Source organism: Cynara cardunculus (assembly GCF_001531365.2).
Source record: "Cynara cardunculus var. scolymus isolate 2C chromosome LG 12, CcrdV1, whole genome shotgun sequence".
Classification (NCBI taxonomy): Eukaryota; Viridiplantae; Streptophyta; class Magnoliopsida; order Asterales; family Asteraceae; genus Cynara; species Cynara cardunculus.
This window is the reverse complement of record NC_037539.1, coordinates 15323124-15344011: the sequence shown is the minus strand read 5'-3', so window position 1 is coordinate 15344011 and position 20888 is coordinate 15323124. Positions and strand designations below refer to the sequence as shown.

Sequence of the window (20888 nt, the reverse complement as noted above, 5' to 3'; positions counted from 1 at the left end):
TGTGTTTTCAAATATGTATTGCAGGAAATGCAGAGTATAATGATAGTAAGAGAAAAAGGAATATGTGAATTGTTTCCCTATGTGCTTAAGCTATATGAATATCAATGGATGTATTTTGATATTAGATGATATGTAATACAAGATCATGTATTTTGGAATTTTTGGGTTATGTATTTTGTAATATAGTTCTTGTACTTTGGACCTTTGTGGGATTAAACATGTAATCTCTGTATGAATTATATGTTATATGCAATGCGAGTTTGGGGGTGTTACACTCTATCTATGAATGCTGCCGAAGTAACAGAGAGAAACAAGAATCGACAGGGTGAAGAAAAAGTAGTGGAAAAATGAAGGTGGGAGGGGTCTTCAACCAGTTTCCGAAGACCCAAATTCATAAAAACAGATAACCGACCTCTTCAACAACCAACTATTATAGCCTGTCCTCGATGTCAGTAGGTGCACCAGAGAAATTGTCAACCTGAACCAAAGAAGTTTTTTCGATGTGGCGAGTCGAGTTATTTATCAAGGGATTGCCTTGTACCTAAAAGTTGCTTCCAGTGCAATTCCCCAATCATATTCGATCGAATTGTCTACAGTTGAGAGTTCTCTGATTAACCATGGGAGGAAAATCTCCAAGCACCCGTGGAAGGCCCAATGCACCGAGGGGAAGACAGGGTGGGGCGCGGGGCCGATCATTTCAGATGGCAAAAAGTGAGGCTGAAACGACGGCAGATGTGGTAACAGGTACTTTCTTGTTAAATCTATATATGCTAAAGTGCTATTTGATTCCGGTGCGAACTTTTCTTTCGTATCACCATCATTTGCTAATTGTGCATATATGAATTATGTGCCCCTTAACGATACATTAGTGGTTGATACCGCTAATAGTCAAGTATCTGTTGCCTAGGTCTTTCATAATTGTGTAATTAAAGTTGAGGGGTGTGGGCTGCTAATCCGTTTATTTCCTATGCCGATGAAAGAATCTGGCGTTGTGGTGGGAATGGATTGGTTGGTAGAAATTGGACCATTATTTTGTGTAACAAGAAAATGATCAGTATTGATTTGCCAGAGAAAAGGCCGATTGTTATTTATGGTGATCAGAAGGATCACCATACCAATTTGTTATCAGTTTTGAAAGCTCGCAAATGTATTCAGAACAGATGTCAAGGTTATTTGTCTTATGTGATCAATTTGAAGAAAGAAAAAGGTAAGCAAGAGTCAATTCCAGTTGTCTACGACTATCCAGAAGTCTTTCGGAAAGATTTGATTGGTCTATCGCCTGATAGATCTATTGAGTTTAGAATTGATCTAGTACCGGGGCAGCACCAGTGGCTAAAACACCGTATTGGTTAGCACAGTCAGAATTGAAAGAGTTAGTTACTCAGTTGAAGGATCTTCTTGACAAATATTTCATCAGACCGAGTAATTCACCTTGGGGTGCTCCGATACTGTTTGTCAAAAAGAAAGACGGATCGATACGGATGTGCATTGATTATCGGGAATTAAACAAACTAACAATTAAGAATAAGTATCCTCTACCAAGAATCGATAATTTATTTGATCAACTGATGGGAGTCAGTTATTTTTGAAAAATCGATTTGCGGTCGGGATACCATCAGTTAAAAGTTATAGATGAAGATGTTGCTAATACCCTTTCTCTCTATTTCCGCCATATACCAGATCGGTATCACAAATTCTCCCACCGTTCGTTTCTCAGTCAAGGTGTACCCATTACAGAGATATGGTGGAAACCCCGTACTAGATCGGTATCAAAACTCCATACCAGATCGGTATCACGACCGACCACTACACCATCCACCGGTGATTCTCCCACCGGAGGTCCTCCCCCAGCTCTCCACCCTCCCATCTCCGTTCCCGTAGTCGCTCTCCCACCTTTGTTCGATCACCCAAATACCATCTCCAACGTAACAGACACATAGGGACCACCCTTCGCATTCCCCGGATGACCCCCACCCCTTATTGTTCCCCTTCCTCACTTCTAGTACCATCGGGAAATAGGCGGTTCTTGTGGAGAGTAACGAAAGAGCAATAGAGGCGAATCCTACATCATCGAGGGAGGTTTGGTCCTGTTCAGACGTATTGAGGAAACTAATCGAGAGGTGGGCATCAACATTAGAGCTCAAGGTTTGGGGTATTAAAACGCGAGAGTTTACATCTTTTGTTGGCTGGGAGATGTTCTGCTCGTGGCCAGAGCTCAAGTGTGTATGTATGTTTGTATATACATTTGTATATAATTATTTTAGTTAATAAGTAATAATATTATTAATAACTTAATAGGTAAAGGAAAAACAGAAGAACACACAAAAAAAAATAGTAAGAAGACGATCACAACCTTCATTTAACGGAGTTAATGATCATGTACGAGTTTCAACACAAAAAGTAAACAATAGGGATGTTAACTTTAATTATTGAAGTTTAGGGACCACTTTCAATAATTCATATAAATCACAAGGACCAAAAAATGTAGTTTACTTTTATTTATTATTATTATTATTATTATTATTATTATTATTATTAATTACACCTATTCTCATTTCAACATATAGTTTTCATAACCAGACGTCTAACAATTAAAAAAATTCACATTTTAGTATACAAATTCATCAAATTAAGAATATGTGTTTTTGAATGTGATAGTAAAAGAAGCATCGATTCCTAAAAATAGAAAATCAGGTAAAAATATGTATCTTTTTGTATGTTAATATCAATTTTGTCCAAAATAGAAATAAAATCAATCAAGGAACTTATAAAAATATGATGTTATATATTCTAATTGGTTATAACTTATTAAGATTAAACAATGAGATATTTTCCAAAAAGTTAATGTTCAAATTTTCATCAATTTCTATAAATACTTTAATTAAAAGAATTTTTTTTAAGATAATTTAACTAGTAAGGGTCGTTTACTAAATACTTGTTAAGTGAGCGCCTACTCATACCTATCTTACCATTGAGTATTGGAAGGACCAATAATCTTACCAAGTAAGCAGTGGCAGATCCAAAAACTTTGATGACTAGAGGACCTAGGGTATAAAAGTAATCAGAAATCAAATAGCTTACACAAAACAAAACCGTTTCGGGTTACTCGGTTTGCGGATTAAACGGTTCGATTAATCAAATAAGGTAAATTTCGATTTCGCTCATTTTTTTATCATACCAAATAAAAAAGTATACTATTATTTAATTTATATAATTTTCTTCTAGATTAATTGGTTGACATATATAAAACTAAAAGAACAAGAATTTGATATATATTTAACAAAATAATCAACCAACATTATCATTGTAATATGATTACCATAACTAGCGGTAACAATACACGGGAAGAACGTCTCTCAAGCAAGGGAGTGGGAGTTTTGTTAAAACGGACTAGGCCACTGGGGGGAACCGTAAAAAATGATTAGGAGGAACTAAACATATAAGAGTAAAGAAACAAAATTTTATCTGTAATATTTTAAAAAATTTACATTTGAGTATCAAAGTAACCAATTTTATCAAAGTAACCAATTTTATCTGGGCATTCTTATCCAGTAATTGTTACAAAGTTTTAAACGTTTATCAGCAATTCATTTTTTATGGTCACCAATGTTATATGTTAATAAGAATGCCTTCATTTGTTGATAAACACTTAACTGTAAAAGTTTGACAAATGATCCTAAGACTTTAAGTATGTTTTTAAGTGGTCATCAAATCAAGTTTGACCATTAAAAATTTATCTGATTATTAACTTTAGTATTGATAATGCTACTGATATTGATGCTAATCATAACGCCACTGATGTTGATGCTAATCATAACGCCACTGATGTTGATGCTAATCATAATGCTACTTGTGTTAATTCTAAATGACAATTTTGTTCTTATTAATGATTTTTTTTGGAGAAAGTTGATTATGAACAACATATTGAAAATTTTATTTTGAAAAATGTTAGAAGAATGATACTATTTAAGTGAATTGAGGATTTTATATGTTACTGTATTTTACGACATTTTTGTTGTATTAAAATGTAAGGCTTTTAGTATAATATATGACATAAGTTTTTTCAGATTAATTTATCTATACTATATTATAAAATATTTGACAAAAACTTTTTAAAACCATTTTTTATGCATTAAGTACTATTTATTGATACATATTACTTAAAATTTAAGATTACAAATAAATTGTGCATATGTACAACTTATTAAAGCTTCATGTTTGAATTCGTGTAACTAAATGCAGATAAATATAACAAAATACTAGATATGTATCTCATTTTAAATATAAAAAATCTAAAATATATTTATGAAGTTATTGAGTTCTAACAAAATACTAATTATCATGTTTATAAAAAACTATATTATTAAACCAAAAACAAATGATTTCATTGTTAAATTTAAATTAAATTATAATAAAAATTGAATTAAAGAAATTACACACAAAAAAACAAAAATTTTAAATATTTAATTTGATATTAAAATTGATATATTTTTTTTTCAAAAAATTTATTATACGTTCAAATTTATATTTTATTAAAAAAATATTATCGTTTTTTAGTACCACATAAAATCGTATTATTACATCGATAGAAATAATATAAAATAAAACATTAAAATCAAGATTATTTCATTACATTATGCAAATATCATTCTAGTTTATTAATATACATATGATAGGGTCAACAGAAAAGTTGGAACCACCTTATTTAGTAACTTGTAAAATTATTAAAGATGCATGTAAATTGATCTGGAACATTGCCATAATTAAAAGAAAATTAAAAATTATCGCCAATTTTATGTAATTTGCTCTGAAAAATATTTGTCGAAAATGTTGAATGAAATTAGAATATAAAAAGTGGGGGACCTTTTTCGTGTCTAAACGAAAAGGCAAACGTGAGAATATTTAACCAACCAAAGGCGCCGACCACGTGGCACGTTCTCGAACTTGTAATTATTGACCTCCAGAGAGATAGGCCTCCAAGTTTCCCGTTCACCGCCACCGATATCCACGTGTCCAACTGTATTGCTCCCACGTCATCTCCAGACCAGCCGGCAGTGACTAATATTCGCCTCCTTCCGACGAAACCGCAAAGATTAGTTGTACAAAGACGACAAAACCTTCAGCCAGATCAACTTATCACTCTTTCTCTCTGTAAGGTAAGGAGGTTTTCTCTATCTGTTTTTACATCTATATATGTACAGACGAATGATTATGTTGTTCTTGTTACCGGTCAAGCAGGTGAAGAATCTAGATCTGAAATTCTGAGATTTTGAAGCAGAAATGAGGAGTTTGAATTTCTACGAAAGGTTTTCCAGAACGTTCCGTGAAAATCCTTCGCTTTCGAGATTTCTCGTTGTTTTTGCCGTCAGGTACACCGTTTAATTCAGTCTAACTTAGTCAATTTGATTGTTATTGATGCTTTTTTAATATACTGTGATCTAAATTTGATGAAATTTATTGCATGTGTTGTTAGTGGGAGTCTTGGGGCGTTTTTTAGTAAATTAGATCTGGATTGTAGTGAAAAGTGGATACGATCGTTAGTGATTTATGGTTTAATGATTAATGAGCCGATTAGACGTAGATATTTAGAGTGTTAGTCGAGATTTGCTAATATATTGATGATTGTTGCAGGCTTGTTCAATCTTGTGGTGATTTCTTAAGTTGACCTTGATCCCTTTTTATCCGTCGTATCATCAAAAATTATGTTGATTTTGGTTTGATCTTACAGGACCTTTAGTTTATGTTATTTGAAAAACTCTGTTTCAGTTTTGTCATCGAATTGCTTGAAATGCAGTTTTCTCTTTTCTGATCATTGACTGTGAAGTGTTTGCATAAAAATCATGGTATATTTGTGTCTATGGTGGTACGTTACACTGCTATCTACAGTTTTCTCTGAACTACTTATGTCCAATGTTGTCTTCAATCTTAAACATTTCATTTTGCTACATGATCGCTTTGTCTTCTTGGCTCTTGCTACATAAGTCCTAAAATTTTAGGAAAAACATCCATCTGGATATTGTTAGCTTCTCTTTGCTATGTTCGTATGGAGAACATTATTCTTGAATTGGCAAAAAGTTCCATTCATTTTGGTATCTAATCCTGGTGTTCATGTATGCAATAACTACTATTGTTCATAGCTTTTCTTATGAATATATGACATTCATTTAGCTTCTCCACCTTCAGTTATTTATATAATATCTTTGTAGTGGTGGGGGTCTTGTGGCTTATTCTGAGGCAAACGTGCAAACTGTTGGGAAGATTGATGAGTTACCTGAGGCAGGTAATGAGAAAAAGAGGGTGGTGGTTCTTGGAACTGGTTGGGCTGGAACAAGTTTCTTGAAAAATCTGAAGAATCCATCATACGACATCCAGGTGATATCACCTAGGAATTACTTTGCATTCACGCCTTTACTACCAAGTGTAACCGTTGGTACAGTGGAAGCTCGCAGCGTTGTTGAACCGATCCGCAACATTGTCAAGAAGGTATTATCCATGGCTTCTGTCACAAACCATCATTATAAATACAGAACAAAGCTATCCTAAAATTGAGCATTTTTGGTAATTTCGAAGGGCTTTTAGTTCTGTCATACATGTTTGGTGAAGACTTATTTTCCTTAAAGAACACTACACAAGGGTCCAGCTTGACAATTTATCTATCTGTCCTGTATGAGTTTATTTTTCAAAAAACAGAAGTCTGTCCTGTGTGAGTTTCCTTAATATCTTATGTTTTCCTCGTTCGTTTCCTACTTGTGTGGACTGGTTGCAAGTTATAGTTCATAAAAGTTCAGTTACTGACCAATGCCTGTTAATGCTTTAACAGAAGAATGTAAATGTTGATTACTGGGAAGCTGAATGCTACAGGATTGATGCAAAAAATAAGAAAATTTACTGTCGTTCAAGTCAAGATGATAAAGAAGAATTTGTTGTAGATTATGATTACCTAGTAGTTGCAATGGGAGCCCGTGTTAATACGTTCAACACTCCTGGTGTAGAAGAAAACTGCCACTACTTGAAGGTAATTCACTCATCAAATCTTACTGTTTCATATTATAGGTTGGTTTGGCTACGTATTAGATCTTAATGATGTTGAGTAGCTGGTCGAAAACTGATATCCCTCTTATACACAAGGTCAATCACAGACCAATGACCCAAAATGCATGACTATAATCCAGATCCATTGTAGATCAAGCTTAAATATCTGCGTTTTCGGTTCACATGATAAAAAGAGGAAGCAACTTCATTCAATTACATTAAAGTGTCTTGACTATATTCCTAATTATTTCACTAATTTCATTCAGGAAGTCGAAGATGCTCAGAAGATCCGCAGGACAGTAATAGACTGCTTTGAAAAGGCAAGCCTGCCTAATTTGAGTGAAGATGAGAAGAAAAGAGTTCTTCAGTTTGTCGTTGTTGGTGGTGGGCCAACTGGAGTGGAGTTTGCAGCTGAGCTTCATGATTTTGTGTCTGAGGATTTGGTTAAGTTGTACCCATCTGTTAAAAATTTGGTTAAGATAACGCTTCTTGAGGCAACAGACCATATCTTGAACATGTAAGTGTTTGTTAGTGTTTAAAACAACCATTGCAATTTCTCCTGTTTTTACTTGCATCTTCTGAGGTACAAAATCACACATCAAGTTTCTTATCCTCACAGCATATTAGGCTTACAATTTTGAAGGGTCATGCAATTTTAGTTGGTTTGTCTTATTTACTACCTATTGTGTCATGTACATCTTAGGGGCTGTTTGTTTACCTCTTGATGATTACATTCTGACCTTTTAAATCATTTTTTGCACCAAATCATTCAGCATATGCCAAACAGCCCCTTAGGAAACCATAATGAGATTAGTATTTAAAGCAGTTTGACAATGATCATGAGCATCTATGTCTGGATTAGCCTGCAAGGATCTTTGTTATTGTCTATGCTTATGCAGGTAGCTGCTCATGTTGTGCAGGTTTGACAAACGAATCACCACTTTTGCAGAAGAGAAGTTCCACAGAGATGGTATAGATTTGAAAACAGGGGAGATGGTTGTGAAAGTCTCAGAAAAAGAAATTTCAACCAAAGTGATTAAAACTGGGGAGGTCTCTACTATACCCTATGGAATGGCAGTCTGGTCAACGGGTATTGCAACTCGTCCTGTCATAATGGATTTCATGAAGCAGATTGGGCAGGTATTTCCCTCCCCACCATGAATCTAACTTGACCACTGATGAATGCAAGTTTTGTACTGTTAAAATTTTGTGTTTTGACATAAATTTTTCATTGTCATTTTCTGTTCCCAACTCCATTAATATATTGTGAACAAGATTTGTGGTTGTTCCTATATAGGCGAATAGACGCGTATTAGCTACTGATGAATGGCTTCGAGTTGAAGGGACCAACAGCATATATGCACTTGGAGATTGTGCCACAATTAACCAGCGTAAAGTCATGGTGCGCATTACGAGTACACACTTGAAAAGTTCACTGTATTACTCTTCAGCAGGCTAATTGTATATTTGATTGATGTTCATTTGTTACGAAAATTTTTAATTCAAATTTATTGGAGGGTCAAATAATGTTAAGAGTCCCCCCTTTGCTAGACCTAAATATGTTGGTAATTCCATTCTCTCCTCAAAAGGTTTTCCTTCAAAGGAATCTAATGGGGTTTTACATATTTTCGCATGGTAACAGAGCCAACTTTTACCTACACGGACTGGATACTCTTGGGAAATTGTACTCGCTACTCTTCTAACCCCTTCACCCAGCTAGCCTCTTGTCGACACTCTGGGACAATCTATGCCTGTCTAGCCTACGTTGGAGGGGGCATGATAGAGTCCCACATTGGCTAGATTTAGACCATTTCTTCTCAATAGCTATTGGAATCTTCATTCTCTCCTCAAGGGCTCTTTTGGAGAGTAATCTAATGGGGTTCCATTCTTCATACAACAATATGCCAAGGAGTTCTCTTATAACATCTATCTTTCTGGTTCTTAAATTGAATCTCATGTATCCCTTCATCTCCAGGAGGATATTTCAGCTATATTTCAAAAGGCAGACAAGGACAACTCAGGAACACTTACTGTCAAAGAATTCCAAGAAGCACTTGATGACATCTGCGATAGATATCCACAGGTGCAACTTTATCTGAAGAATAAACAGATGAGCAGTCTTGTTGATCTACTCACGGAATCCAAGGGAGATGTTGCAAAAGAATCGATCGAACTGAATGTTGAAGAATTCAAATCAGCTCTATCTCAAGTAGATTCTCAGATGAAGAATCTTCCAGCAACAGCTCAGGTGTAACATCAGACCTCATCAGATTCTGCTCTAAATTCATCAATCATTTTTTAATTCTCATGTGGTTTAATAACGGCTTTGCAGGTTGCAGCTCAGCAAGGTTCATATCTTGCTGATTGTTTCAACCGCATGGAGGAATGCACGAAAAATCCAGAAGGTCCTCTGCGTTTTAGAGAATCGGGCCGTCATAGGTTTCGTCCCTTCAGGTACGTACAATAGTGGTAGATCTACATCATAGAGTGGGTGGTCATGCAACTACTCCATCTTTCCCAAAATAAATGTCCATAATGAAAAAGGCACACAGGTCATAGAAGTGTTCAATCATTACACTTTTAATTAACCAGATCACAGTTTACCCTAGATAATGTAAGAGTATTCGCCCTACTCAATAGTTAAGGGTATAATTGAAAAGTAAAGACCTACTTTCGAAAGTGAACATTTATTTTGGACAAACTAAAAGTAAAACATGGACACTTATTTTGGGATGGAGGGAGTAATAAGAAACAAAATTATTAACACCCCCATCAAACCGATGTCAGTAATATCTTTAGAGAAGTCATCACCCTCACCCTCACCAAGTAGGAATCTTTCGTGGTTGGAGCAGCCATTTAGGTATTGACAACCATCAAAGAGGGAATTATCATCAAATTTGTTATATTTTCTTTTCCGCAAGAAAGAAAATGTCATGATGGAAAGAGAGAATGTAAACTAATCACATTGCATTCTATACAAGAAAAAGTGACGAGTCTTTAAGATGATAGCAGGCCATGGTTGGCAACTCATGCCTTATTTTTTGAGCTTATTGAAAAAGCATTGTTTGGTAAGCCATAATCTCGCTTTCTATAAAGCTACTTCGGGTAGCATTTCAACAAGTTCCGGCTTTTCACTTTTTTTTCTCCAATTATATCCCTTATATTTTATATTAATGATCAACAACTCTATTATTTTACACTATTTTACACTGTCATCTAGCTTATAAACCAACTATCTTTGTCAAGCATAGCCTTGATGGTAACATCCATTTTTCCGAGTCTCTTTATGCTTTATGAAGAGACCATTGAACAACGGTATTTGATTTGACTCTTGAAAAGTCAAAATGATCTAAGAATGCCTAACACCTTATGATTTACGTATAGGTACAAGCATCTTGGTCAATTTGCTCCATTAGGAGGAGAGCAAACAGCTGCACAACTACCAGGAGATTGGGTGTCCATTGGCCACAGCTCTCAGTGGCTTTGGTACTCTGTGTATGCAAGGTAAACCACCCATCCCCATCCCCATCCCCATAATAGAAAAAAATTGACCAATGGTTTGACCTTGTATATATATATATATATTTGTCTGAATGAACATGTACAGCAAGCAAGTGAGTTGGCGTACAAGGTCATTGGTGGTGTCGGACTGGATGCGGCGCTTCATCTTTGGGAGGGACTCGAGTCAAATATGAGGTTGATATCTCTGCATACTAAACCATCCAAATGGTCGCAAAATTTCCACTTATCATAATGCCACGCCCCTCTTCAACAAGTTTTGTTTCTTGATCCATATTTTTACCAAATTCTATCTTTAATTTCATTACAAACTTCTGCTATGAATAATGGGTACAACCATGATACCTTCCCCGGCTTTACTTTACACCTAGTTTTACCTGAGCCCTAGAATGTGTGCTTAGACGTTCCTTTGTATTGTACCATATAATCAATACTATTTTGATCGATTATCCTCCATCAGTTATACTTGGACCAATTCTTCGTCCTATATGTTGGAACCCTTCTCTCTCCCCTTAGAGACTGTTTTGTACACTAATCTATTGGAGTTTCACGAAATAAATTGTGATCGAGATTTCATTATGTTATAAATCTATAAACTTATATCTATCTATCTATATATATGTATGTATCCATATGTTATCGTGAGAAGTGGTAAATATTTGAGAAGTAAATAAGTAATTCTAACTCTTCGTTCGATCAAAATCGGATTTGACCGGTCAAAAATTGCGGCTTTGATTGGTTAAAATTTATGGTTATGTGAAAAATAAAGGAGTGGTTTTGTAACTTTTACAGATGGTGTAAAACGGGTTTATATGTGAACCCGTGTCATTTACATATAAAATATTTTAACTAATTCTTATATGAACTGTGTGATTCACGCATCAATTGATTAACTCATTCACATATGAACTCGTGGGTTCATATGTGAATCAGTTAAATAGTTCACAAGTGAACTAATTAACAGGTTCACAATTGAACAAATAGTTCGTTTGCGAATATACAACTTTGCCGTCTATTTGTAAAAGTTATGAAACTACTCTTCTATCTTTTGCATACCTATGCGAAAAATTATCTCATTTCAAAGCCGTAAATGTTGACCAGATGAATAGTTAAGATCACTTCTTTATTTCTCAAATAATTATGACTTCTCAAATAAATCTTTCTATATATATATATATATAGAGAGAGAGAGAGAGAGAGGGGGGGGGGGTATATTTCAAATGCAACAATGTCCATTTGTACAACCAATGCAACCCAATTAATTGAGATATTATGGAAATGATGAGAGTTCATTTATTATGATTTAAATATTTATGGAAGATGACTAGAATTCATTAATCATGATCAATACTTTATATTAGGAAACAATCAAAACTTTTATAAAATCACATATTTATCAAATTAAATGGACGGTTGAGATTGAATTGTATTGATTGTACAAATGTAAATACTTGCATAATAACTCACCTCCCCCCTCTCTTTCTCTCTCTCTCTCTCTCTATATATATATATATTATATATGTATTTATATGTATATATATATACACACACTAGAAGAGTACTCGCACAATGCAGCGAGATACATCTCGATTTTAATGTTTTATTTTTTTTTTTGTTTTAGTTGATGTTATAATATTGTTTTATGTGGTTTTGAGAAAAAGAAAATATTTTTATTTTTGAATAAAATATTAATATAAAGATATATTATACAAAATTAAAAAAAAAAATTATCGATATTAGTATCAAACTAACTATTTAAAATTTCTCAATTTTTTTATTTCTTTTAAATTTTTTTAATTTTTGGTTTAATAATATAATTTTCTATAAAGATAATAATTAAATAGTTTGTTAGAACTCAGTGATTATCTTAATTATATTTTAGATTTTTTTTATATTTAAAATGAGATATTTATCCTCTATTTGATTATGTTTATCTGTAGTTAGCTATATGAATTTAAATATGAAGCTTTAATAAGTTGTACTTATGCATAATTTAAAGTAATATGTATCAATACATAGTACTTCATGTTTAAAAAATGATTTTTAACAGTTTTTGTCAAATACTTTATGATATAGTATAAATATACACATTTGTGAATGGTATGTCTTTAGTTATCCTCAAGTATTTAAATATTTACCATTAGGACGTTTCATTTTTAGAAAATGTTCAATTAATTTTGCATAAGCTAATTTGAACCCGAAAGTAATAGATGATGTATGGCGCCATAACGCTAGGCAATAGAGGTCGACACTGATAGGCGGTTGTTGCCACGATCATAATAGTTACACGTGACTGTTCACTGATGTTGCTGATGCTAACGCCAGTTGTTAATAACTAAATGTAACTATCGATAATTCTCTATCTCTAAAAAATGTTTTCATTCTCTTTATATAGGAACATATATGACAAGATCTCTGTAATTTTACACACTATTTTTTTGCCTATGAATAAAGTGCGATTTAGGGGTTGTTTAGGTCACTTATCTTACTTTATGAACATAGTATGAATAAAATCTTACCCAAGAAGAGCGATAGTGATGACTGTGTTATTCGGTAAGTGACCAGATAAAATGTTACATACAATGCCTTTTTAATGGACTAGAATTTTACTTGATAAAGTAAGTGGAAATTGTTGATTCTTACGGGTGAGGACACTTATAGGGTAAGTGTTTGGGGTAAACTTCGCGTTACCCAAAGCTTTTATAGGGTCAAAATATTACTTTGGAAAGTGATTATACAAGATCAACTTTATAAGGCTTTTATAGGTTAAGGTAAGTGTTTGGGGTAAACTTCGCGTTACCCAAGGCTTTTATAGGGTCAAAATATTACTTTGGAAAGTGATTATACAAGATCAACTTTATAAGGCTTTTATAGGATAGGGTAAGTGTTTGGGGTAAATTTCGCGTTACCCAAGGTTTTATAAGACTTTTATAGGGTCAAAATATTACTTTGGAAAGTGATTATACAAGATCAACTTTATAAGACTTTTATAGGGTTGGGTAAGTGTTTGGGGTAAATTTTGCATTACCCAAGGCTTTAATAAGGTTTTTATAGGATCAAAATATTACTTTGGAAAGTGATTATACAAGATCAACTTTATAAGACTTTTATAGGGTAGGGTAAGTGTTTGGGGTAAACTTTGCGTTACCCAAGGCTTTAATAAGACTTTTATAGGGTCAAAATATTACTTTGCAAAGTGATTATACAAGATCAACTTTATAAGACTTTTATAGGTTAGGGTAAGTGTTTGGGGTAAACTTCGCGTTACTCAAGGCTTTTATAAGACTTTTGTATGGTCAAAATATTACTTTGGAAAGTGATTATACAAGATCAACTTTATAAGGCTTTTATAGGGTCAAAATATTACTTTGGAAAGGGATTATACAAGATCTGAAAGTTGATCCGTGTTTAATTCCTTTCCTTCATAACCCAAACTCGATCATTTAACTAGGGTTGGTCGTGGTCCGGTTTGGGCGATTTATAAATTGAAGAACAAAAGTAATCTCACAAGAATTTGCGTATAGTATAAGTCGACTCCTTCAGGTAATTTGAACCTGAGGCGGAGGCCTCCTTATATACGCCTAGGTCTAACAAACTAAGCTATAAAAAAGGCGTGGAACTCTGAGCTGACTAGTCTGCGTCCTTATCTTTGACTTCCCTTGAATAGCGGAGCAGACTTGGTCAAGCCGCCTCAAATCTGTTAGACGCTTTGCGAGAATGTCTGGGCTAACACGCGCTTTCCATGAAGAGGGTAGCCAGAAGCTCTGCATGAGCATACAGAAGCTCTACATGTACTATGCAGAAGCTCTGTATATGCAGAGACTCTGCAAGTATATGCAGAGGCTCTGGGTCTTGGAGTTGTTGCTTTAAGTCAAGCGCTTATGCTTTTTGGCGCACAAGACTTGAACGTTCACGGAGATGGAGCGCGGGCTCTGTATGAAAAAAACCTTCACTCTGAGTAAGAGCTCTGGTCCTTGATCCTCTGTATGAGAGCTCTTAGCCAGACAACTTCTATAGACTAAGTTCTATTTGACTAGAGCAAGATACTTCTTACTTACACTTTCACAAGTTGGAGTCTAACAATCTCCCCCAAAGTATAAATAAGAAGAACTCTTACTTGATTTACAAAACAAAAGTCTAATCAAAGACAGAGGTTAAAAGGAACCTCTGGTTTACATTAACTATCTAGTGAAGTACAATACGAATGGAAAATGGAAATTACATCGATCTAAAAACATAAAAGTACTTACAAAAGATAGAAGGTCTAAGCTCTTTGAAGTTTAATGAACTTCCTACGAAGTTCATGAAACTCAAGCATGTTTCGTATCGACCTTAGAATAATCTTGGCTCGCTCCTTGGCTCCAGGGGAGTTATTTCTGCCCTTGACTAGATTGTCTCGTATGTAGCGCAGAGTAGAGTTGGAGTACTTATAATTCTGGTTGTCTCGAAAGAATATCTTCTGTTTATGCTCGTTTCGAAACACCACTCCCACTTCTGGTTCCACCAAAACAGTCCAGGAGGGGATGTTGTTGATGCCGTGTAATTCTTCATTTGGAGCAGCCACTGTTAGTTGATCCACTCCTAGATCCAGAGCTAGTTGGAAGTTTAACTTGCTTCTGAAGTCGAGCAGATCTATCATTGTTTGGCGAATAGTAGAGTTGGCAACAACGAACTTCACTCCCTTTGTCCTTCTTGTGATCTGTAAAGTAGAACAGATGAAGAAGATCCCACGGATTTTGATTAATGAGGTCACAGTTTGTGAACCTACATATTCGTCCGTGAGTCCTCTCCACTGTGTACTCGTAGAACACTATCTGATTATGTGCAAAGGTGTGCTTCTTTATGTCTAAGACTTGTTTTATTCCATCAGCAAAGTGGACTGCAGTGATTGGTTGAGTATAGCGATCGAGGAATCTCTGCCTGATGTGCTCTTGAACCATAGGATGGAGACTGATCTTTTGGACCAGTGTCTCTTCTCTTAGATTGTAGAGGAACTGGTAGATCTCCTCGCTATCTGCCTTCTCCATGATGGGTTTGTCAAGGGGTGTTGGTGTGAACATGGCATCCATACTTGCTTTGATCCTTTGGACACGATCAGAAGGATGCTTCCATTTTTGCCTGCTGGTTGTGCCTTCTGAGTCTGCTATGTTTGGATTGACAGGTACTTGCCTCATCGCAGGAGTGACCACCCTGGTCCCTTGAGCAGGGACCCTAGCTCTGTGGGTTTTTGGATGTGGTGGAGGAGCAACAACAGTTACTTCTTCTAGAGGTATGGCAACCAGAATGTGCATGGATCAACTACATTCACAGCGACCACCTCTTCTTCTTGTTGTGCTGTTGTTGAAGGAGCAGCCATGTCCATGGCGTACTCAGTTGAAGAGGACAGAGCCAGGTCTCAATCGTCTGATCCATAGGCAGATAGAACCAGAGTACTATATGTAGAAGAGAACTACATACCTTAGGATCTTATACAGAGACTCGTGATTGGACTATACATGTCCTCTGTAGAAAACTTGTTATGTTTAAAGGCAGAGGCACTGTACAGTACATACAGAGGCTCTGTCCTATAATCATATAGAAGTTTTGAAGCAGAGGCTCTGTATAGTACATAAAGAGGTTCTGTGTGACATGATTTCGTGCTCCCCCTTGACTTGAACTCTTCCTATCTGCTCCCCCTTGAACTATGCTTGGATCATTTGTGATAAGTAGACCATATGCATAATAATCAAGGTACAGAGGCTCTGTATGTACTATACAGAGGCTCTGTATTACAAAACAACTAGAACATTGAGTAAGAGGCTCTGCATGTACTATGCAGAGGCTCTGTCTCATGGGTCAATACAAATAAACAATTAAACAGAAGTATGCATAAAGGGATGCAGAGGCTCTGGTTTAGTTTGAAAGATTTAGCATACCCAACTTGCCAACTAGAAAATTAATCTCTTTTCATCAAGAGCTTTTGTAAAGATGTCAGCAAGTTGTAAATCTGTACTTACAAAGAACATTTCAATCATACCTTTCTCTACATGGTCCTTGATGAAATGGTATCGAACATCGATGTGCTTTGTTTTTGAGTGTTGCACAAGATTGGCTGTGATTGCGATAGCACTTTCTGAGTCAGACATAATTGGAATCTTCTTAAACTGTACGCCAATGTCTTTCAGTTGAGTCTTCATCCATATCACTTGGGAACAGCAACTGGCTGCAGCTACATACTCTGCTTCAGCTGTGGAAGTAGAGACGCAGTTCTGCTTCTTCGAGGTCCAGCTTATGAGCTTGTCCCCAAGTAATTGGCAGCTCCCTGATGTACTCTTTCGATCGAGTTTACAACCTGCATGATCAGAATCTGTGTACGCAATAAGATCAAAACCAGAATACTTTTGATACCACAGACCCAAAAATTGAGTCCCTTTAAGGTATCTAAAGATTCTTTTTATAGCCGAAAGGTGAGATTCCTTTGGATTTGCTTGAAAATGGGCACAGAGATATGTGGCAAAGATGATGTCTGGTTTACTAGCCGTGAGGTATAGTAGTGATCCAATCATTCCACAGTACGTCTTAACATCTACCGGTTTTCCAGATGGATCTGTGTCAAGCTTAGTACCCGTAGCGATTGGTGTTCTCATGGTGGAAGAGTTGTGGATTTGGTACTTCTTTAATATGTCGGAGACATACTTAGCTTGGCTAATGAAGATACCATCCTCCCTCTGTTTTACTTGCAAGCCAAGGAAGAAGGTCAAAATCTCCCATCATGCTCATTTCAAACTCGTTCTTCATTAACGTAGAGAACTTATCACAATGCCTCTGGTTTGTTGAACCAAAGATAATGTCGTCCACATATATCTGTACTAAGAGCATCTCACCTTTATACCTCTTAATAAACAAAGTTGTATCGATTTTACCTTTTTCAAAACCATTAGATAAGAGGAAAGACAAGAGACGTTCATACCAGGCTCGAAGTGCTTGCTTCAGTCCATACAGAGCTTTGTGTAAGAAATAGACATACTCTGGATATGTGGAGCTTTAAACCCTGGAGGTTTTTGAACGTAGACTTCCTTCTTCAGCTTACCATTCAAGAAGGCTGACTTTACGTACATTTTATATACTCGGAATCCCTTATGTGGAGAGAAGGCTAAGAACAAGCGTATAGCTTCTAGCCTTGCTACTGGTGCAAAGGTCTCGTCATAGTCTATGCCTTCTTCCTGGCAATAGCCTTTTGCTACGAGCCTAGCTTTATTTCTTTCCACGATCCCATCCTCATCCTTCTTGTTCCTAAAAACCCATTTACAACCAATTGCAATTTTATTCTTTGGTAAAGGAACAAGAGTCCATACCTTATTTCTCTCGAATTGTTGGAGCTCTTCTTGCATGGCATCGACCCAACTAGGATCTTGTAGGGCTTCATGTACTTTCTTAGGCTCTACCATGCTAAGGAAGTCTACGAATAATCATTCATTAGCTGTGGCAGCCCGTGTTTTATGCCACTTGAAGGTTCACCAATGATCTGGTGAAGAGGATGATCCTTTGTCCATTTTGTTCTTGGGACAGATAGAGAAGTGGGGGACGTTTGATTACGTTCCATGAGCATGTTTGGCATTAAACTCGTTGATGGTGAAGAAGGCTCTGCTTGATCCCCCTCGGATGATGGTACAAAGGAACCAGGTGCAGAGCCAGAGGTATTATGCTCTGGTTCTACGTGACTGGGCTCTGATGCAGAGCTTGTTTGCTCTGGTTGTGGATTGATATGATCTTCAGAGAAAACAGAGGTGTGTGAAGGACCAGATTCAGATGTGCTTTTCGTTTGTGATCCTTCACTTACATTCACAGATGCATCTCTTGGTGCACGTACAGAGATGTCTTCGTCACCATAGAAGTCTTCAAATAGGAGCTTGAGTTCCAATTCTCTTGACTTCATTTGAGAATTGGAAGCCTCATGGTTAAGATCGAGTCCAGAGCTGAGGTACTCTGAAGTCAAGTGTTCTTTATCGTCGAACGAGACGTTGATGCTTTTCATGACCGTCTTGGTTCGTTGATTGAAGACTCTGTATGCCTTGGCTTTTATTGAATAACCAAGGAACTTGCCTTCATTGGCCTTCTTATCGAACTTTCCAACTTGATCTCAATCATTTAGGATGAAGCATTTGCAACCAAAGACATGTAAAAATTTGACGTTAGGCTTTCTTTGATTAATTAGTTCGTAAGGCGTCTTCATATGCCTCTTTACCACCATTGCTCCATTTTGAATAAAGCAGGTAGTAGAGATTGCTTCTTCCCAAAAACGGGTTGGCAGACCAGAGATAGCTAGCATGGTGCATGCAACTTCGACCAGAGTTCTATTCTTTTTTTCTACGACACCATTTTGTTGTGGTGTCCTTGCTGCAGAGAAGTTCTGAGTTATGCCCTCTGTGTCCAAGTACGCGTTGATCTTGGCGTTCTTGAACTCAGTTTCATTATCACTTCTCAACTTCTGAATTCTGCTTTGTAGAAGTACTTGAATCTTGGTCATTAATTTGATTAGCAACTCTGGTACATCTGATTTCTACCTTACAAACTCAATCCAAGTATATCGTGAGTATTCATCAATTAAGACTAAGATATACTTCTTACCAGACAAGCTCTGCACAGAGATTGGACCACAAAGATCCACATGAAGCATATGCAGAGGTCTGACGCAGGACACATCTGTCTTAGTTTTATGGGATGCTCTTTTGAGCTTTCCATTTCACACGCAGAGCAAAGATGGTCTTTTTCGAACTTTATAGCAGGAAGTCCGTCAACCATATTATGCTTCACAAGCTTCTCTATATTTTGGAAATTGAGATGAGACAGCTTGTGGTGCCAGAGCCAAGCTTCTTTGCTCTTGCGAGACACGAGACAGAGCGTCTCTGAGTTGTCTCTTGGAGAGAAGTTCATGAGATACAGATTTCCTTTTCTCTTAGCTCTTAGCAACTTCTTACCTGATTCTGACATAATGGAGCAAGCTTCCTTTTGGAACTTGACATTGTAGCCAGAATCACATAGTTGACTTATGCTCAAAAGATTATGTTTAAGCCCAGAGACATAAGCAACCTTAGAGACAGAAACCTTACCTTGTAGTAGATCCCCGTATCCCTTTATTTCTTCTTGTTTATTATCCCCAAAGGTCACTTTTCCTCCAATCTTCTGTCTATATGAGGAGAGCAACCTCTTATTGCCTCATGTGTCTTGAGCATCCGGAGTCAAGATACCAAATGTCCACATGTGGCTTCTGCAAAACAAATTATATGAATTTAGGTACCCATTTCATAATGGGTCCTCGATGATTAGGGACAGAGGGTTGCTTTTTAAGCTTTGGAAGAGGCTTCGTCTCTTGACCTGAATTAACAGACTTGGCTTTAGGAGCCTTCTTTCTCTTCTGGGTCTTCTTGGATTTAGACCTTGATGACCCAGAGAGAAGACAGTCAGGTTCAGAGAAGTGCTATTTTAACTTGAGTAACAAAGAAACACATTCACAATTATGAAAGCATTTTGAATGACAAAATGATAAATTAGCTTTAAAGAATAAATTATTACAATCATTCCTAGTATTGGTAGTTATAGAAAACTTCCTATCTAGATCTGATTGTTTTAACACAGAATGAGTCTTCTCTGACTTCTTCTTCCCTACTCATTTGGCCTTCAGAGGCCTCTCTGAAACAGAGGAACTAATGTTAGAGCAAGCAGCAGATTTTCCCTTCTGTTCCGGAGTGAATTTAATTGGCTTAGATTTGGAGCCCTTTGAAGCAGAAGAAACTGACTTTGCACTCTTTACCCTGTACTCAAACATGGAAGCGGATTTAGCATTTGTCGTCATGCTTGCACGACCAGAACCTAGGAGAATCTTTTTCTCAATAGGGGGTTTTGCAACCTCTGGTTCTTTGTCAACGACCTCTTTCTTAACTTGCTCTTCAAACGAGTTCACCTCTGACTCAAAGTCAGAGTCAAGAAAATCCTTGTGCGAATGTCGAGATACAGAGGTACCATTAAGAACTTGAGGTTCTCGTATGCATGAGCTACAAGCTTCGTCCGTCTTTTGTTTTAATGGACTTTCAAAAGCATATGAGAAGTTACACTCAGAAGAATCTGTATGACCTTTAGGAGGATAGTTCAAGGCCTCAAGCAAGTCTTACTCGAAGACCTGTCTTATCGTTTATGTAAAGCCATCCATCAATTTCGAATCCAGAGTTTTAAGATAATTTCCTGTGGATGAACTCTTGATTTCATCTGGTTCAGGTCTGACAACCTCACTTTCAGTCTTAAGATATTCAAGATTTGTAGATCAAAAACAAAAAATCTCATTTGCCTTCTGTATGCATTTT

The 20888-nt window shown here is 36.3% G+C and overlaps 1 protein-coding gene across 4 annotated transcripts; it reads left to right on the top strand.

Moving 5' to 3' along the window:
* Positions 1 to 4917: 4917 nt before the first annotated feature.
* LOC112522701 (external alternative NAD(P)H-ubiquinone oxidoreductase B2, mitochondrial-like) lies at positions 4918 to 11007 on the top strand. Of its 4 annotated transcripts, XM_025131992.1 has the most exons (13): positions 4918 to 5156; positions 5239 to 5369; positions 6207 to 6280; positions 6352 to 6372; positions 6437 to 6483; positions 6821 to 7015; positions 7299 to 7549; positions 7953 to 8172; positions 8330 to 8434; positions 9008 to 9280; positions 9365 to 9486; positions 10417 to 10536; positions 10640 to 11007. In XM_025131992.1, exons 2-13 carry the CDS (start codon positions 5281 to 5283, stop codon positions 10725 to 10727), a joined length of 1605 nt encoding a protein of 534 aa, XP_024987760.1. In that variant the 5' UTR covers positions 4918 to 5156; positions 5239 to 5280; the 3' UTR covers positions 10728 to 11007. The 4 variants fall into 4 exon arrangements, with proteins under 4 accessions (XP_024987760.1, XP_024987758.1, XP_024987759.1 ...); XM_025131993.1 differs by lacking the exon at positions 6352 to 6372 and having other exon boundaries at positions 4950 to 5156; positions 6373 to 6483; XM_025131990.1 differs by having other exon boundaries at positions 6207 to 6483.
* The last annotated feature ends 9881 nt before the right edge of the window (positions 11008 to 20888 follow it).

Coding starts and splice junctions, on each gene's coding strand:
- LOC112522701 (XM_025131990.1), top strand. CDS start 5,281: ATGAGGAGTTTGAATTTCTACGAAAGGTTTTCCAGAACGTTCCGTGAA. Junction 6,484..6,820: donor TCCGCAACATTGTCAAGAAG/GTATTATCCATG, acceptor ATGCTTTAACAG/AAGAATGTAAATGTTGATTA. Junction 8,435..9,007: donor TTAACCAGCGTAAAGTCATG/GTGCGCATTACG, acceptor CTTCATCTCCAG/GAGGATATTTCAGCTATATT.